Below are 18617 nucleotides of genomic sequence, written 5' to 3' on the forward strand. Positions count from 1 at the left end.
ATTCACTGGCGTCAACGACAGGACTAGGACGACGGAAGAAATCAATCAGACTGCATGAGGGAGAGTACAAAGGTGCGTAGGGCGGACGTAGCTTCAGTTCTTGTGACTGAGGCGACAACAATTACGGCTAGCAGCGGTCACTGGTGACGCGGTCAGTGTCTCCATTGGGCTGGCCACGAGACACCGTCACCGTATAGTACACATGAACCTACGACAGCATCAAGCAATTGAGGCGGCATGAAAGCTGCTGTTATGCAGGTGGCTCACTGCGACTCAGAAGAGGTGGAGCATTGTCTATACTACTGACTGACTTGCCCTCCACACTATCTGGGCGGCCTTCGATGCTGACCGAGGCGTGAGCTTGCACTTGAATGGCTGAGGGTAGCTATAACATAAGTCAGCTCTCCAATGTCAGGAATTATAAGTTATACCCGGCAGTTCACCTCACAAGGCCCTTCGAGAATGCGACCTTGAGCTCTGCGTCATCCGGTGGTGCGATATCGAACATTGCCAATAGTGTGGCAATCAGGATAAACACTGAGTTCTCGCCCAAGGCTTTTCCCGGACATATCCTGGGTATAAACCATGTTCAAGAGATGCTTGGGACGCATGTCAGGGCGAAGAAGCTCACCGACGGGCAAAGCCGAAAGCCCACGAAGTCATCGGGTCGATTGGAGCTGCCCCTGTCGTCTCAAGGAAACGTTCCGGAACGAACTCGGACGGGTCATAAGGACCTATCTTAGCAAATGCGATCGACCTAACGTAACCCTAGAGTGAGCATGGAACGGCTTGCAGTGCGTGTTACAACCCACCAAACGTTAGGCATGACGATTGTCCCTTTAGGTATGTCATAGCCTTCGTAGACGTCATCGTCTGAGGTGCAGCGAGCGATGCCTATGCGATGACCGTACATACATGACTTTAGAGGAGGCACATATCAAGGGGCAGTGACGGCGTACTCAGTGGAAGTGCTGGATGCCATCGCATCGTCTCCTTGATGACAGCGTTCACATACGGAAGGTTAACTTTGTCAGAGATCTTCGGCATGCGCTCCGTCCCCACGATTTCGTCGAGCTCCGCCTGAGCCTTTCGGAGCTTATCCGGATGTAAAGCCATTGCCATCAGACAAGTCAATACGGTAGAGTACGTCTACGCCGTTTTCAGACCTAAAATCTTCGGAGGTGAGGTGAAGTGCGTACCGTCTCTCCTCCAGCTACGGAGATGCCAATCAATCTACATCACGTAGGGTGAGGGGCGATGCGACGTACCTCCGTAGAGTGCCCCTGTGGTCCACTTGATCTGATGCTCCGAGGTCGTCCGGTCGGCAGCGTCCATTGACAATAAATCCTGGGTTAACGATTGAGGTGCGGTACCTGCGGCCTGTTGAATTGGTGAGCGAACTCGCCAACGCCAAGGGAGAATATCTACAGACCATCTCACGCTTGACATGTTCGAACGGCTTGGTAACCAGTCTTTCGATCATCTCGCGCCCCTGCTTCGCTTCCTGCTGGAACGGCACCCAGGACGGGAGATGCTTCACTGTGAGCGCATCCTGTTAGTACCTTGCTTTACAGAGTAGGACGCTTGAACGCGCACTCCATGGAAGAAGGTCGGCGAGAAAGGCCCCCGGGACTGTCGCCTTGCTGATCATATGCATAGTGTCTTCAGCATGCGAGATGTACTTCGTTTATCGTTAACATGGTGCAAGAAGTCGACGAACAGCCAGAGTTTACCTCGCTGTCGGCAGTGCTGACCGACAAGCCGTATGTCACTGAGAGGATGATACGACCAGCAGTTCTGCAGACATACGTCGTCAGGAAACGCTAAGCACGGAAAAAACACAGGCCTACAGTCTGACGTGGCTGAAGAAGTCCTGCGGGGTATCGAGTATCTGCTTGCTGAGGATCGCTGCGAGGTCCTCCTGGATGGTGTGGTATCGTTTCACAGCGGTTGCATTGAGTGCAGTGTAGGCAAGCTTCCGATGTGCACGCCATTCTTCTCGAGCGGGAAGAAGTGGCATGCTCTGTCACATGATCGTCAGATACAATTGTACTGTCTGGTGTGCTTATCGCGACTCGTAGCCCACCTGACCGAGGCCCATGAGTTCTCCGACGACCGTGAAAGAGGGTCGGTCCGAGTAGATACTGCCCTTCTTTTCCAGAAGGTCGTTTATGGCTTTCATGGAATTGAGAACGAGAATGTTGTTTCCAAGCCCATGAAAGAAAACCAAGTCACCTGGGCAGGCGTTTGAGCGCGACGTCATACTTTAGCAGTGATACTACGGACCGTATACTTCTTTGTACCTAGTGAACTTGATCCATGCCCCCTGAGGAGAGACGTCGAGGATGTTGCCAACCAGGGGCTTTGCCGGAGGACCAGGAGGATACTTCCGTTTTGGAGACCCGAAAACGAAAATACCGAAGAGCGTCAGCACGAAGACCGAGAGAACTACATACGAGTCAGACAACGACCGCGGCTCTGCTGTCATAGCTGCTAGAAGAAGCGGTGACTGGAGCGGGGAGCGACGAACAAAAGCCTCCTGCGCGTTGTCGTCTCAGCGTACACTTCGCCGGGCCTGTAGCGCAAAGTATGTCCATCGCGTATCCACAATGTCGGGCTTTGTATGAGGGTGAGCGGCGGGGGAGTTCCGTGATAGTATGAATTAGTCACAGTGCACGACCTGCCGCCGAGGAATCGGTGCAAGGTCAAGGTGTCCAGAGTCCGGTCGCTCCGATGTCTCAGGGCTCAACGGGACCCTTGACACCGCGGACTCAGAAGTTGTTCACCATCCACCCAACTTGCTCGGCGCGCGGCCTCGAACGCGGTCGGCGCGTCTCTCGACTGCCCGCTATCCCAGCACTAGCTGTCGTCGATGACATCCGCGGGGCGGGCTACCTCGGCGTGCGTCAAACTGCCGTCCGTCGACGTCACACGGTCGTCGATTGGACTCGCATCTCTCCCGCAAGTCAGCAGCGCGCGACCAGATGGGCTGAGCTGCCCCCTCCGGGGTAGGCCTGTAGAACGGCGACATCTGTCGGGGATCATACGAGAGACGACCCAGCGGCGTTTGCTGCCCCGGTACGTTGCTTCCGCTTGCGCTCCTGCCCTGCCGCACTCAGGCCCTTCACTTTAGCTCTCGTCCATCTCCCACCGGTCGAGGGGTGTCGTCGGTGGATAGCAAACACACTCGCGGCCATCCGCCGTACGGCCGCACAGGAAGAGGAAGGCAGCTAGTGCGTCTGCCGGTGCCCGTCGACGCAAGTCCGCGGCCGGAAGACGGCACTCATCGTGGACACAATCGTTCCTGTCAATATTCGTGTCCGAGTGCGCGCCTCCGAGTCTTCCGTCGACGTCAGTTGACGCGTATGCTGCGATAACCATCAGGTGCTCCGGGACGACCTCCTGCGTCCGCGTGTGAGCGGGCGAGTCCTCGACGATACCATCAGAGGCCATGAGCCCCGGACAGAAGACGGGTCGAGGGGGGCATTTTACGCCATGTGTGGGGCGCAGCGTATGTCATGCATGCCCTTGGACGTGCGCGGACTGCGAGTCTGTGCTCTGACGCGATGGCGTCCTCGCCGGTCGCGACGAGCGCGGTTCGTTCTGCGACGCTGGGCGGATGCAGTGCCCCGTACGTCGCACCGCAAGGCGCACGCACGTCTGGACCACGCACCGGTCGCAGCTGGCTGGGCCTCCGCGGTTTGCGTGCCGCTCCCGTCTCACCCGAATCCGAATCCGAATCCGAATCCGAATCCGCGCCTTGGCCTGATGCGCTGTTTCATTTGGCTTGTCAGCAGGCTCATGAATCGCCTCTTCGCAGGCTCCGAGACCGTTCTTGGTGTCGTCCTCTATACGACGCCCGGGGGACGTTCCTGAGCAGGATCGTCGCTGTGACGGCACGCCGGTATGGGAACTGCCAATCTATCTGGCCCCTTCCCTCCAGCTGGAACGGCAGTGCCCTCGATCCGGCCTCGCCGCCGACGTCAGGACGCGTCTCTCGCCTTCAGCACGGTCCAAGCCTGTCCGGGAAGCGCACTAAATGCATCAAGCCATCCGGCGCGCCTGCACGCGGGACACTGCACCCCCCTTCCTTCCGCTGTTGCCCGTGCCCTCGAACGCCTAAACGCCTTGATGGGGTGCAATGACCAGCACGGACTCGCATCACACCAATATTACGTCCCCGCTGCGAGCCACCCTCCCAACGTCCTGGACGACCAGTACGAGCAACACGTCCTTTGGCGCGCGTCCGGCGAGGACCACCCCGCGACGCAGCACGGGACCAGTGCGCCGAGGACCAGGACCAGGGCTCTGGCCGCATCTTCACGCGAGCCAGGACCCAAGCCTCCCGGTTGCCCTCGTCATGCGACGGCGGCGGCTCGCGATCCTTCCCTTCCATGGGAGGCAAAAAGAGCCGGGCGGAGGCGTCAGCGCGAGACGGCAGACGCCGGGCGCCGTGAAAGTGGAAGACGCAGAAGCAGGACGTTCGAGAAGGCGGGCGCATGCAGGGTTGATGAGCCGCATATGGCTACATGCGGCCGCACGGCCTATCACGCGCTGCCTTCGCAGTCGCAGGTACCTCTCCACCGTTCGCAGGTACCTCTCCACCGTTCGCAGGTACCTCTCCACCGTTCGAAGAACGTGCTCCGTCCTTCTCGTTCTCATCCAGGACTGCGGGGCTTGCGAGCGGGGCATCGCACTTGCTTGCAGCGGACACCGTGCCTCGGCTTCCAGCTCGTCCTCCGCTTCTTGATCTTGTCCTCAGACCGAGATGGCGCGCGCGCTGCCCTATGCAGCTCCCCGCGGGTGGGCATCCTTTCATCTCCATCCTGGCCCGGACCTCTCGCATTCTGTCCAAGGCGTCTTTCGCCGTTCATGACGCCTCGTACAGGGCTTCAGTCAATTGCGCCGTGGAGGCGATCGACCTCTCTATGGCGATGGCGCTTCGCGGTTAGATCACCACCTCTCCTTTCAGCGGGGCCGTTCCCATGCTGAGCTCGGGGCGTCCCATCAGCTATCTCCGCCACTGTGCACTACCTGACACGTCCTATACACTTGCGCTGCCCGTCCGGCCGTGCGCGTGGCAGACGGGCACTATGTATCCCCAACTCGATAGCGCGGCACGTTCCGAACCCACCCTCGCCGTTCATAACCTTGGCTCCACCGCCCAATTGCACAGGATCACGCCCCGGGCTCGCGCGGTCCAGCCTCGCGAGTGATTGCGCCTGTCACGCTCGCCAGCGCGCTCCCGCGCGTCCCCTGCGCACACACACACACATCGCCCCAAAGAGGCATGCTATAATGAACGCTCAGACGGACCTGACCCGGCTGCTGCGCCGGATGCGACAACATGAAGGGCCATCAGCGATCCCCGCGCAGTGTGCCGGGCTTTTGCGGCGGAGCCTGGGCCTTTTCGACCTCCTCTTGCCGGCGCGTATGACTCAGAGTCGCCTACACTTGGGAACCATGCAGTCAGCAGTTCGCTAGGGGATTTAGATTCGGGAAACACCGCTGCAGCCTGAACGGAAGGCGATGTGTCATACACCTTCGCTATAACGCCCAATAATTCTCCTGTTCAACCGCATTTGCCCTCGCCAGGACATCAACCCGAGGGCGCGAACGTCATGCCGGGACATATGTATCGAGGGGCTCGGCTTCGACCTGCTCATCGTGTGTGCGACAAATGCGGGGAAACACACTCGTTGCCGTGGCGATGGACGTGATGTCATTCCTCGAATTCCAAACGAGCGTATATTAGTACCGCTCAGAATTGGCTGGATCTCGGAGCCGCCCGTATCTCGTACCTCCGTATTTTCAGTCACGTCCCCCAAGACGCCGGGCATCCGTCACTGGTTCGTCACATCCGGCCCCGGGCGCGCAGTCGCACTAGTGGTGGTCGTCGCGCGCAACCCCTTGTCCAATAGTACTTAGGAGCTTGCTCAGTAACAGCAGCCTCGCGAGAGCAACTAACACTTGCGCTCACCGGCCGGACAACTCTATGAGCCTCGCGAGATGTCCCAGCCCGCACATGTCGTGAAGCGGGTTGTCATTTTTATTCAACACCATTGTCGTACACCTGAGGGTGCTCTCAATTGCATTCTGCGAGTCCCAAATTCGCGATGATGTTTATGAGTAAGCCTCTCTGAAATGGTGGAGTACGCGCGACTTGTGCTATGTCTCCTTTGTGCGCTAGAGTCGCTGAGATGGGAGGCATTGATGGATTATATCATGACACTCCGGCGGTGGCCCGCCTTAGGCTACTTGATACACTGCGTGAAGCGCCATATTACGGTGGCGGGGAACATGCTGGGAATTTGCGTATTCCGCGCATATCACCCACGGATTCCCCAGTAAATCCCCCTTTGATGGGAATCTGGTGGGAACATGCACATTCTCTCCAGATTCCCTCAACATCCCCAACCGCTTGTGCAGATTTCTATTATAAGGGGGACTTGCCTGCCCAAAATTACTTATCCGTCCGCGATGACGTCGTCGTATGGTCCCATATCAACCTGCCATCGCGTCCACATCTTGACTTCGTACTTCTTGCATTCCCTCCGTATGCCTATCTTCCCCTTGGTACGTCCTGACCATTGACTCTCGGATGGCAGCTGATGTGTTAACATGCAGGTGTTCTCTCATAAATACATCTGCTGATCAGGGCAATAGTACGTCTCTAGTGTTGCGTGTGAAGTCCCAAAGTCTGATGGCTGCCGCATCTAGTAGGTTGTCCCGCGTTTATCGATTGTCCTTGATTAAGACTGTGAGTACCCAGTTTCAACGCTACAGTGTACTGCTAATCCTTTCTAAGCAGAACTCAAATATCGACATGGTGAGTGCATATATGCATGTATTGCGCGTGCCATCTCAGCTGTGTCTGATGTCCAATTGTAAGCCAGTATCGCTGTGCTGGCGGCTACGGGTATGATGTGATTGGGTTAGGGTTGATTGGGCCGGTCTGTATGATATATAGAGAAGTCCGGATGTAGCGTAGGAGAGTCGCCATTTGAATATATATTCATTTCGATCTAATTCAATCTGGCTGCCAATATCGGGACGAATACTAGGCGCCAAGCTGGGCACCAAAAATGGATATGAATAATAAGATACAAAATTGTATATCCCATTTGATCCCATGTTACGCAGGGTGCGGAATGTCTAAGTAATATGTGGGGAACATGGTCGGAATGTGAGGGGAAGGCAGTTAATACCATGACATCCTCTAAACCTGCGGAATGTGGTGGGAACACGCTGGGAATGTGGCGGTAATGTGCTCATCCTCTCCGTGTTCCCCAACCTCTGTAATCTGGCGCTTCACGCGGTGATATAGCGACTTGCTGCATTGTTGTTACATAGCTAGGCTCTAGGAGAACAACGGCTTCTTTGAAGACATATACTCGCAGTGCAAGCACACTGCTGGCGAGGGTCAGTCACTGCATTCGCGAGGCTGTTATGAGACGTGACGAACCAGTAACGGACGCTCGGCATCGTGGGGGACGTGACTGAAAATACGGAGGTACGAGATACGGGCGGCTCCGAGATCCAGCCAATTCTGAGCGGTACTATTGATCGCAGATGTGCGATTACGGCGCGAGAACGCACTCCTCATCGGAGGGGTCGCGCGCGGTCTGTCGTTCGTCGACATGTACTTGTGCATCTCGAGGATACTGAGATCCACCGAGGGCAGACGGGCGGAGCATCCGATGCGAGGAACCTTGTGTGTTCGACGTGGGAGGCGTGGCGCATCCGCCGGCTTGAGGCCGCACGCGCGCCCGTTGTTCTGCCTCCTATCTGCGAGGATTGTGCATGGGCTCTGCGTCAAACCAGATCGGCGTCGCCATGTTCTGGACGGTATCACGATAGCTGAGGGCCGTCGGCAAGTAGGTGGAAGCTATATGTAATATGCGACGTTTTCGCACATGTCAGCCGACACTTGCACACCCAACGAGGGGTGCATCCTGCTAGTGGACGAGTATGCAAGCATCGCTGCGGTCCCGCCGCAGTCGAGCGTGGGGCTCCAGAGTGCGGATCCGTTCTGTCCAGTGGAGCTCTCCCATCAGCGGGCGAGGAGGTGCTGCTGCATGACTTACGTGCGCGGCGCCGTGTTATGTAAAGATCTCCCAACACCGGTGCCTTGGACGTGTGCGCGGAATGGGGAGGCCACTTGCCACGGCCCATGATAAGCAAGACGCTATAGGCTTCCAGGAACAGAGTATTCTTGGACGGGATTGGAGGCGGAGGATCGCCCCTGTTGGGTAGGTATGTAGTAATAGGTGCGAACGGACGGCGACCTCGCTGATTGAGTAACTCGATTAGACTCCAGACACTGCAAGGAAGTTAACGTTTCGGCGGTGAGAAGGCACTTGAGTCTGCGATCATTCCGCACATCGTTACTACGTAAAAAGCGTTTCCTTTACTGCGTCACGGGGAACTTGGGGGCTCAGAACGGGCTCACATCCCAACTCTATTTCAGAGCATCCTGCAGGCTTTACGCGATGTGACGGCAAAGAAGTTCCGACCAAAATCCTTCAGGATGAACCTCGGTTGGTACGATAAGGTGTTCGTGACGAGTTTTCTCTGGCAAGTGACATCAGTTGAACTGAGGTAGTGGCAGTACTTACTTAGCATGCACGAGACGTTACTCGAATGGGAAGCTCTCCATGGACAAAGAACGGCGCTACACTGGTGAATTACTCTCCCCAACCAGCACTGGACTGCGCAGGACTCCAGATGAACTCAGATAGGTCGGAGCATTGTGAGACAATCCGAGCATCGTTGAGTTGAAAGAGGAACAAGGCGCGTTGACACATCATGTACGGAGGTTTTCCAAGCTAACGCCACAAAATTCATCGCGAATGCGAGTGCACGTAACTCGCCGGGGCTATTAACGTGGCTTGCTGATGTGCTGTCAAGGAGACGGGAAAGGATGGGACGAGGGTGAGGTGATCGCGCCGCGCGTGCGTGCAGGATGCCGTGGAAGTCAAGAGCGCACCGAGCGGGCGCGCCCGCAGGACGCGATCCAAAGGCGCAATCTGCATCTGATGCATGATGCGGGACCTGACCCGGCTGATGCGAGCCGGAATCAGGAAACTCTAACCACAACATGCGCCGGTTGGCGATGCGGACGTGGCGGCATTTTGTCATGGCGCATGCTCCCCATCAGAGCCGTGGGAGGAGATCTGCAGGCTGAAACGCGAGGGCGTAATGGAGGGCGTCGCAGAAGGACTTCGATGGGCACGCATCTCGACGGAACCCTTGGCGCACGAAGTCAACGGGACGACAGGTGCCTGTATAAGCAGGGACGTCAGCGGGCTTTACGTACGAGGTAGGGTGGATGCAGTGGCTCGCTGTGCATGCTTCACATAGACCGTGTGGAGCCTGAGGAATTGACGACGGGCACGAAGAGGATGCAGTAAGGTCACATTGGTATCGCATCCTTCTCGGGAGTACGTGAGGGATCGAAGGCACAACCTGCTCACTTTCCGAGCTGGAGAGGGATATTCGATGGCGGCGGATCCTCTGGGTGAGACACGAGCACGAATTGCGCGCAAGAGCTCACGGTTGATCCTGAAACCGGTACCGGGTCTGAGCGTTGGGCCTCCCGGCGCGGCACAGAACCGTCTCTGAGACGTAAACCGAATAGGCTCAACGCGTCATACAGCGGATCAGCAGCTGGATGAGCTTTTGTACCGTTGTCGACTCCGTTCGATGTTCTCCGAGCTGCCTGCTCGTCTCCTTTCTAAGCTGTGAAAGCCCTCATTTTAGCTGTCATCGGATATGGCCTTAGAAGGATCGGTTGAGCTCCACGTATCACACCCCCGATGCGACCACTGAACGGTCAGAGCATTCCATGACACTGAGAACGAGGGGGCAAAACAAATCAGCCCCGAATATACTGTCCTCCGCAATAACCGCATATGGAAGAGGCCACGTTGGTAGTTTGATGCGTTACGGCACTGCCTCTCAGATACGTCCACCGTTGTCGAAATTTGAGCGAACAACGCAGCCTGGCAAGCCACCCCAGAGGGCGCCTATGGTGGTGGAAGGAAGTCGGTAGGGGACAACTTGAACGTCGTGAACGTAAGACCGTAGTTTGCCGTCATAGTCATCAACACTCACCACGCCCACCTCCGAATGCGAATGGTTTCTATGCTCAGGGTTGCGCGCTGGCCTGAATTGATGCTTATTCTCAGCAGAGCTTCGCGGGACAGGGGTGATGGGGAAAGGCACGGTGACAGTGGGCAGTTGAACAGAGTCTCATCGAAACTAAGAGTCGATGACCGTAGGAACTGAACTACTTGTGAAAGGAGTGGTGTCTCCGTGCAGGGTAGGCACCGCTGAATGAGACATACCGGTTCGGAATAAGGGCCCCGTCTGTTCGGTCAATTGATAGGATGACTGTCGCTGAAGAAGACCACATGCTAGAAGGTCGATGGACCATCGCAGCTCTCCGGTGCCTGTACCTCAATAGACCATACACGGGTGGCGGCTGCAAACGGAAGAAGACCTCATAACTGCTCAGAGGCCGCTCGCGTGTGATCCTTTTGAGACGGAACAGCGAATAGATGCGAAGAATCTGGGAAGGACTCACGTCCATGCTTCCGACATCAGAGCCTAGTCTCTACGGTGATGTCCATTGGAGATTCGGAATCTCCAAGGGACGTTGCCCGAACTGACAGCGTCACGGAATGCGCGTTGGCTCCGATCTGCAATATCTCGGTTCGTGCCTGACACGGAACGACTAAATAAACGACGGTGTCCATGTGTGTGTAAGACAGCGAGCGCAAGGGAGGGAGAGGTTGATGCGCTCACCAATCAACGCGGTCTCCATCGGAGGATAATTACTATGGCCACAATTTCTGCATGCTTTCGGGCGTAGCCGAGTTTCACGCACATCTCGTCTGGCCGGTCTTGCGTAGCTTGATGCTGCGGAAGTTCCTGCATCAGCCCGAGTGTGAGAGGGACCACCGACGAGCCGTCTGTTCGTCACCGACTTCGTACGGAAGCTTCCTCAGATTATATCACCGTTTTCGTATGTATGCATAGAAGATTCTGACGGGAGCCTTGTTGCGACGTTCGAACATTGATGGAGACGGGATCACGTACAAATTCGAGGTTCCGACCATTCGGGAGCTGAGCAGCGAAAACCGCGCATCTCTGCTATTTACAGTCCAATGTCGATAGTGTAATCGAGCTCAAGAGCGTGAACATGGTCCATCAATAGACAGACATCCATTACGGGAGGATAAGCACTGCGGCGAGGATGATGCGAGCAGGTACGTCGCACACTAGTGTGAAGATCAACGTGCATTCGAGTACGCACTACGTACAACATCGAGGCCCCTAGATACAAGGTGTCCTACCATCTTCGAGGAAATGTGCCGAAGGCTGATTAACCGCGCGACCAGTAGGAAAACAAGAACAGCCAGCGGTATGCCCAGCCAAAGACTCCTGTGAGATCACTTTTCTCGGTCGAAAGCCCCAGAGGCCCTTGGCAAGGACGTCCTACAGGAAAGAAACGCCAGCTTCAGAGACCGAGGTGACTGTATGGAAGTGGCAGTCGTGCCCGCTGCCAAAATTTATACCGACTACTGCGAGGTCCGTGCGCGGGAACAACCGGCTTGCTCGTCCCTAGGCGCCCAAAGTGGAGTCCCCGCTAACTTCTCTTTGTTCAATGTTACTGAATGTATCGTCACGGTTCTGCAGTTCTGCAGCGACAAGCACTCCTATCAGGCGGATTGTAGGCATGTCTTCAAGCTGGTTGCACACGCCTGATCTCTTTTACAATCTGATCTGTGGCTCCATGCCGTCTCTTTGCGTTGCGACCGTGAGCCGGCTTAAGCCCCGAAACACCACTTTGGGGCGTAGTGCAAGCAAACAAAGACACGATACTCGGCGATGTTCTGAGGACCCAATATAGCAGGGTATCTTTGTGCGTAAGCTATCAAATGCCTGACGGCTAAACTAGACTGTTGCTGAATCTATGCTCTATCGAAACGTTACAGGAGACATCGGAATAAGGACAAGGGCCGTCGTTGGCTTTCATAGCAACCCCCTGTCGGATCGGAGAGTAATCGAAACCCAAATGAATTATGCGCTGTGGCGGCGGAAGGATGGGTAACGGCGTCTTATAGCCTCCGAGAGTCGAACTGGAACTGCCACGCAGTACGGTGCACTAGGATCCGTGGAATGGCACGTAGACATTCTCGCGCTCCTGATGCGCGCGTTTTTCGTGGCATCGGCGTGTTTTCAAACGTCAGGCGGGGCGAAGGGACTGAGGGCAACGGAAACATGGCTGTACGGAGACGCGCATGATGGCGAACGGTCATGCACGGCAAACTCGACGGGCCATCCCTGGGCTCGCTGAGGACTCGCGGTTCATGATCGCTTCTGTAAACAGGACCCGCAATTTTTGATCAATAATGTATCTCGAGCATGTCGCATTTTGCACTTAATTCCCTTCCGACGGTACGTGCACTTCATATCCCAGAATGCAATACCTTTCAAACAAGCAGACATTGTAGTCTGTTTCATACTTGACAAGAAATATCATACGCCACACCACTCACGAAAGCCAGGTAATCCAATTCTCCGACCGCCGATGGGTTACATCCGAGATCGCCTTCGCCACTACCCGCTCCGCCTGCACTGACGGGTGCAGCTCGTCGAACCTACGTTTCACCATCTCTACTTCAGTCTTCAACTCGCATGGCGCACGAAAAACATGACTCACCAGAGGAAGCTGTCCTGGTCCGTCCCAGTGGCGTCGGTGCACACCCCGGGGTCGGACGTGCTCTCATTCAGCTGGAAGACGCATGCGTGCACGGCGCCAGTGACGTTGAGTGGCGCAGTGCCATTCAGGTAGAGTTGCGGGCGAGCGAACATGTCTGCGAAGAGCGAGTGTGAATCGAAGAGGCCTGGAGAGGCGCGTATATGTACACATGGTGAGCATCTCAACGACCCTCAGTCCGTAGGAGGAGGTTTACCGATATGCGCACCGTGCAGAGTGGGTGCGAGGGCCTGGAGCTGGAGTTTGGCGATCGCGTTGCCAGAAGTTGTGAGCTCCTTCATGAAGATGCTCCATTCGGTCGTGTTGCGCTGCGCGGTCCAGTACCGACTTGGCCACGAGTTCGCCGAGTACAGCGGGGTAGTCTCGAGCGGGATCATCTAATCAGGGATCCGCGAAGGCGAGTGAGTGCATGCTCTTCGTATAGACATATAAGGCGATGAACTCACGTTTTGGAAGATGAAATTCCGTGCACCGCTGTCGTACATCGTCTTCACCCAATTCACCGCGCACGTCACTGTGTCCACCACTGTCACGCCCGGCGTCTGGCCTCCCGTCAACAACTCTCCAACCCCGACGTCGTTCGTCCCAATCCACAGCGTGTAGACGGTGTCTTCCGGCTTCAACTGCGCGAGAGACCCATTCGCCTTTGCGGCGAAGTATGATGGGAGCTGCGACTCAAACACGGACGGGAACGAGCGGGAAGTCAGATTGTTGGAGCACGTTGCACCTGACTTCGCGAATGGGAAGAGATCGAAGTTGCCGTCCTGTGCAGCGAAGACGGGCCACATAATCCCACCATCTGCGTGCGCGTCCTATGATTCGGCGAACACGTTTGATGTAAGCTTCATATGGACTGGCTATGGTACTTCGCACATACTCACGATGTCGGTGTAGGAGTCGCCGAAGGTGACGAGGTTCCTGATCTGGCCGGGCGATGGACCGATAGCAAACGCGGAGAGCAGAGCACACCTCGCAAAGACGGAGGCGGCGAGCACTTGGCGAAGCATTTTTGAGGACAGCCGACAGACAACAGATGGCCTACGGCGTTCCACCCTCATATATACACCCCGCGCTTCTAATTTTTTCTCTATATGACGAACAAGAGCATCGAAGGCCCCAAACAGCCATCACCTGATTCCTATCTTCAACGTGTGCGCCCTCGACGGGCACCCGCAGAACACCAAGAAGATGCAAACAACTTCCTGAATGGTCCGATGGACGCGCTTCCTTCCACCCCCGCTGCGATTCTGCGACCGCGTTAAGGCCATAAAGTGGATGCCGGGGACTACGGCTGGCACGCATGACCTGCGTCATCGCATATCGTGCATGCGCGCGCGTGGGTCATATGGCCGAAGATTCGCCCCAGGTCGCCCGGGACGCGTGTGTCACGGGCCACATGTCAGGCGACGTCACGCGGATGTGATGCTCAGCTGGGACTGCCTGACGAGGTGGCTTTCACTCAATGCTGGGCTGGGAGCTTGAGATGGATGTGAGCACGTCTCGTTATACTTCCTCGATGCGATCGCTGATGTGACAACCCTCATGTCCCCGCGCATCAACTGCATCAGACTCGGACTCCATCGAGTTGTTTCTTCGCTATATATAACAGTTCACTCCATCCTCCCGTTCAGAAGCACCTCATATCTTGACCGGCACGTCGACCTTCTCCCAGGTAGGACGGGAAGAGATCTCCTTCCACCACCTGAAGTCGCGTTTCAGCAATCACGTTTCAGCAATCACACCACTCGCGTGATCAGGTCAACTCGCCTGGCAACGTTGGGCCACCTGGAAGACTCCAGACAATCGATACCTGGGACCTTAAGAAGAGACCCCAATGGGAGATGGAAGAGGTCGGCCAACGAGATCTCCTAGAAAGGACAACACAAGATGTGAGCACAATCTCTGATGCATGATTTGTTCTCACTCACTTCTCCGGCCAGGAACTTTGTCTTGGAGAGCAAAGCTTCGTACCCGTCCATCTTGCCTTCAAGCACAACCCTCTTTTCCTCGATGGCCGCTGTGTCCGTCTGCAGCCCCTGTAACCTGGAACATCATCATCAGTACCGAATCTGCAACCCTCCACGTCGTTTGGACGACTCACGGTTTGTAGACAGACTCGATCCCGATCACCAACGCCGAAGGCTCAAAGTCGTTGTTCTCCACGTTCACAGCCTGCTCGAACTTGGCGGAGGCCTCGATGTCGCTTTGCGCGGGTACCAGCTTCCCGACGCCTCCGTATTTGAGCGCGAGGTAGCGGCAGATTGCGCGGGACTCGAAGAGCTCGAAGCCGCCGTCCTCGATGTAGGGAATCTGGCCGAAGGGGTGGTGCGCGAGGTACTCCGGAGACTTGAGCTCCCCTTTCTTGTAGTCGACGCAGATGAGTTCGTAGGGGACTTTGAGCTCCTCGGCGACAACCAGGACGCGCTTGGTGCAGACGGCGATGGGGGAACCGTAGATCTTGACAACCATGGTGGCGGGTTGGGTGAGTGCTGGTGAATTCGGGTGAGCGGTCGATGTCCTGAAGGCAGCTGTGGTGAGCTGCCATGGACCTCCACATCTTCCCTTATATACCCAGCTTCGCCCGAAGGTGCGCGCCGTTCTGGCACTTGTGGTTACATTCCCCCGTCAGCGAGATATCTTGGAGCGTCAGCTCGGATGTCCCACTTGCCATCCCGATGCGGTTGAATCGATCACCTAGTAAGTAATAAAGAGGCTCAGAAACACCAAAACTCGAGGCCCCACCGTCAGCGCCGAGCTCCACGTGACGTCCATCGCTCGACTCCCCCGCCAAAATCCTGCTGAGATGGGTATGTAACGGCGTGACCAGATTCAGTCACATCAAAAATCCGCGCCACCGCGCCACGAACGGACGGGATCACGGCGTTGCTGAACCTCTCTAATGACAAGGAGCCTTCGTGAGGCATACGGCTTAGTCAATGTCCTCGCGTTATATCTCTTGGGCAAGGACTGACACAATCGGTCAGCACTTCCCACATTATGTAATTCTACACGGTGTACGCAGTACAGTATCCAGGGACGTTTCTCTCGGGGAACATCCGAGCGATTTTCAGCGAGACCGTCCCTTCTGCGCTGGTCCAGGACAGTTAACACATTCTCTTCTCGTCACTGTGATTCAGGTACTCTTGACGTCGAGGGCGATCCTGATGTATAGGTTCTGTCGCCGAACACATGCCCATTAACTTCACGCATACACCAGACGCACGCTGCTTGGGGGACAATAACCTATCTAGTGGCGAGATGTCGACCCCCATCTCAAGTCTGTACCGACCGGAATAGAAGGGACAGACTTCTACCGCTGTACGTGATTCAGCCTTGTATTCAATGCATTTGTTCTGTGCTTCACGAACGTGCGGTAGTGTGAGGTACTTTGGGGACATTGCAGAAGCAGCAGGCATGAAGCACGATTTTGATGGGTTGGAGCCGTGTGGAACGGTAAAGGTCAGTGGTCGGCTCTGACATCTACGGTGCGTGCTCTTCTCTTTTGTGAGTGCAATCCAAGCTTGTAGAAAGTACAACGCATCAGACAAGTAGAACTTGTGAGCTGTGTGTTTTAAACAACATATCCCATCCTCACCGGGTTGCTCATCCCTCACGACAGCCAAGTAATCCACTTCTCCGACCGCCGATGAATCACATCCGAGATCGCTTTCGCAACCACCCGCTCCGCCTGCACTGACGGGTGCAGCTCGTCGTACCTACATTTCAGGATCGATATGTCAGTACCCACTCTCGTACGGAGCACGAGAACAAAGGATTCACCACAGGAAGCTGTCCTGGTCCGTTCCAGTCGCGTCGGTGCACACGCCGGGGTCGGACGTGCTCTCACTTAGCCGGAAGACGCACGCATGTACGGCTCCAGTGACGTTGAGGGGAGCGGTGCCGTTCAGGTAGAGCTGGGGGCGCGCGAATATGTCGGCGAAGAGTGAGTGGGAGTCGAAGAGGCCTGGAGAGGCGCATATATACATTTATGGTGAGGGTTCAAACTCTTCAAGGGCTTAGGCGTGGGCTTACCGACGTGCGCGCCGTGCAAGGTGGGGGCGAGGGCCTGGAGCTGTAGACGGGCAATCGCGTTGCCAGAAGTGGTGAGCTCTTTCATGAAGACGCTCCATTCGGTCGTGTTGCGCTGCGCGGTCCAGTACCTGTTGGGATACGAGTCCGCGGAGTACAGGGGGGCGGTCTCTAGTGGAATCATCTTTTAGGGCATACATGCAGGTGAGCGCATGCATCTCAGCTGGCACTATACGGCGTGAATTTACGTTCTGGAAGATGAAATTTCTCGCGCCGCTGTCATACAGCGTCTTCACCCAGTTCACAGCGCATGTCACTGTATCCACGATAGTCACTCCCGGGTCGCTACCTGTCAGGAGCGCATTCGCCCCGACGTCGTTCGTCCCAATCCAGAGGGTGTAAATGGTGTCCTCCATCTTCAGCGCCGCGAGCGACCCATTGGCCTTTTCAGAGAAGTAGGTCGGGAGCTGAGACTCGAACACCGACGGGAAGGGGCGGAAGGTGAGGTTGTTCGAGCAGGTCGCTCCAGATTTTGCGAACGGGAAGAGGGAGAAGTCGCCGTCTTGCGCCGCGAAGACAGGCCACATGATTCCTCCATCGGCATGCGCGTCCTGGAGCGTGCGTGCGTTTCAAGTGGATCCCACGTATACTCAAGCAACAAACACGCAGCCACTCACAATGTCGGTATAGGAGTCTCCGAAGGTGACGAGGTTCTTGATCTGGCCAGGAGATGGGCCAGCAGCAAGCGCGGACACTACAAGACTTGTCGCAAGGGCGATGGCAGCGAGCACTTGACGAAGCATTGGGAGGGCAGCCGATGGTCAAGAGAAGGCTTACAGCGTTCTTCATTCTCGTCCCACTTCTATATAAGCCTTCAGGATCCTACTTTTCTCCTTCTGACCAACGCGAGTCTCAAATGTCCCCCATGGCCATCACCTGATCCCTCCTTTCAGCGTGCGCGCCAAAGACGGACAGCCGCAGGACAGCAAGAAAATGCAAGGAACACCTTGGATGGTCTGATGGACATGCTTCCTTCTACTGCCGTCGCGATTGTGCGGACCGCGTCAAGGCCGTGACCAGGAGGCCGGTGACTACGGGCAGCGCGCATGACCTTGGCCATCGCAGATCTTGCAGGCGCGCGTGGGTCATATGGCCGAGGATTCGCCCCAGGTCGCCCGGGACACGCCTGTCACGGAACACATGCGAAGCGACATCACACGGATGTGATACTCTGCCAGCTCAGCAGGCCTCCTAATTGTATGTTGGACCAGGAGCTTGAGATGGACTTTCGCGAGGCGCTACCAGACGCATAAGCAGACGGGCCTTATGTTCAGAAGGCCCCGAACAACAATGTATCTGGAGCGGACGGGCTGGGCAATTGGCAACAAGGAAAGGTTAGCACCGTCAAGGAACAAAACTCTCGGTATGGGTGCCCTATATGTCCCCTCATAGACGAAATTATCGGAACACGTGGTAGATGCGCCTTCGCCAGGAGGGGGGCAGGGCCAAACTTCCTTCCACAACCTAAGATATAGTTTCAGCTGTCTGGACGTGCGTGTGCTCTTGACATACTCACCAGGCGACCCAACGTCGCCTGGATGACTCCAGGACGAGGAAGTTGATACCCTGGGCAAGAGAAGCGACCCATGCGGAAAATGGACTATTTAGATCAACTAACAAGAGCTCCTTAACGAAAAATGATAGATGTAAGCATCGAACGCAATGCATACTAGGAATGAACTCACATCCTAGCAGGGAACATAGCCTTGACGAGTACGGCCGAGTACGCATTCATCTGGAT

At 56.0% G+C, this 18617-nt stretch overlaps 5 protein-coding genes across 5 annotated transcripts; all 5 read right to left on the reverse strand.

The window, feature by feature from the left end:
• Positions 1-26: 26 nt before the first annotated feature.
• Positions 27-2587, reverse strand: DICSQDRAFT_156313 (cytochrome P450). Its single transcript, XM_007367832.1, has 13 exons — positions 2287-2587; positions 2087-2235; positions 1851-2023; positions 1734-1797; positions 1597-1681; positions 1433-1539; positions 1269-1380; positions 1200-1213; positions 960-1149; positions 813-894; positions 632-757; positions 444-572; positions 27-385 (listed from the first exon to the last, which is right to left on the reverse strand). Exons 1-13 carry the CDS (start codon positions 2486-2488, stop codon positions 295-297), a joined length of 1524 nt encoding a protein of 507 aa, XP_007367894.1. The 5' UTR covers positions 2489-2587; the 3' UTR covers positions 27-294.
• A 217-nt stretch (positions 2588-2804) lies between these two features.
• Positions 2805-6110, reverse strand: DICSQDRAFT_138630 (uncharacterized protein). Its single transcript, XM_007367833.1, has 2 exons — positions 3134-6110; positions 2805-3078 (listed from the first exon to the last, which is right to left on the reverse strand). The coding sequence occupies exons 1-2, from the start codon at positions 3451-3453 to the stop codon at positions 3042-3044; spliced, it is 357 nt and encodes a 118-aa protein (XP_007367895.1). The 5' UTR covers positions 3454-6110; the 3' UTR covers positions 2805-3041.
• Positions 6111-12562: 6452 nt separating this feature from the next.
• DICSQDRAFT_172108 (GDSL lipase/acylhydrolase) lies at positions 12563-13794 on the reverse strand (the record flags this gene model as incomplete). The annotated part of the gene is made up of 5 exons (XM_007367834.1): positions 12563-12668; positions 12731-12914; positions 12984-13164; positions 13234-13599; positions 13669-13794. 5 exons carry the CDS (start codon positions 13792-13794, stop codon positions 12563-12565), a joined length of 963 nt encoding a protein of 320 aa, XP_007367896.1.
• Positions 13795-14425: 631 nt separating this feature from the next.
• On the reverse strand, positions 14426-15256 carry DICSQDRAFT_65248 (thioredoxin-like protein; the record flags this gene model as incomplete). The annotated part of the gene is made up of 4 exons (XM_007367835.1): positions 14426-14489; positions 14528-14655; positions 14716-14830; positions 14889-15256. 4 exons carry the CDS (start codon positions 15254-15256, stop codon positions 14426-14428), a joined length of 675 nt encoding a protein of 224 aa, XP_007367897.1.
• Positions 15257-16297: 1041 nt separating this feature from the next.
• DICSQDRAFT_181996 (uncharacterized protein) lies at positions 16298-17619 on the reverse strand (the record flags this gene model as incomplete). The annotated part of the gene is made up of 5 exons (XM_007367836.1): positions 16298-16503; positions 16568-16751; positions 16820-17000; positions 17065-17427; positions 17494-17619. 5 exons carry the CDS (start codon positions 17617-17619, stop codon positions 16398-16400), a joined length of 960 nt encoding a protein of 319 aa, XP_007367898.1. The 3' UTR covers positions 16298-16397.
• Positions 17620-18617: the final 998 nt, after the last annotated feature.

The sequence above is a fragment of the Dichomitus squalens genome, assembly GCF_000275845.1.
Source record: "Dichomitus squalens LYAD-421 SS1 unplaced genomic scaffold DICSQscaffold_29, whole genome shotgun sequence".
Classification (NCBI taxonomy): Eukaryota; Fungi; Basidiomycota; class Agaricomycetes; order Polyporales; family Polyporaceae; genus Dichomitus; species Dichomitus squalens.

Excerpts from the sequence above, each read along its gene's own strand:
- DICSQDRAFT_156313 (XM_007367832.1), bottom strand. The coding sequence starts at position 2,488 with ATGACAGCAGAGCCGCGGTCGTTGTCTGACTCGTATGTAGTTCTCTCG. Across the intron at positions 895-959 it reads GCATCCAGCACTTCCACTGA|GCATCGCTCGCTGCACCTCA; the intron begins GTACGCCGTCAC and ends GTCATCGCATAG. Across the intron at positions 573-631 it reads GCTTTCGGCTTTGCCCGTCG|GATATGTCCGGGAAAAGCCT; the intron begins GTGAGCTTCTTC and ends GTTTATACCCAG.
- DICSQDRAFT_138630 (XM_007367833.1), bottom strand. The coding sequence starts at position 3,453 with ATGGCCTCTGATGGTATCGTCGAGGACTCGCCCGCTCACACGCGGACG. Across the intron at positions 3,079-3,133 it reads CGGTGGGAGATGGACGAGAG|CGGGGCAGCAAACGCCGCTG; the intron begins CTAAAGTGAAGG and ends GAAGCAACGTAC.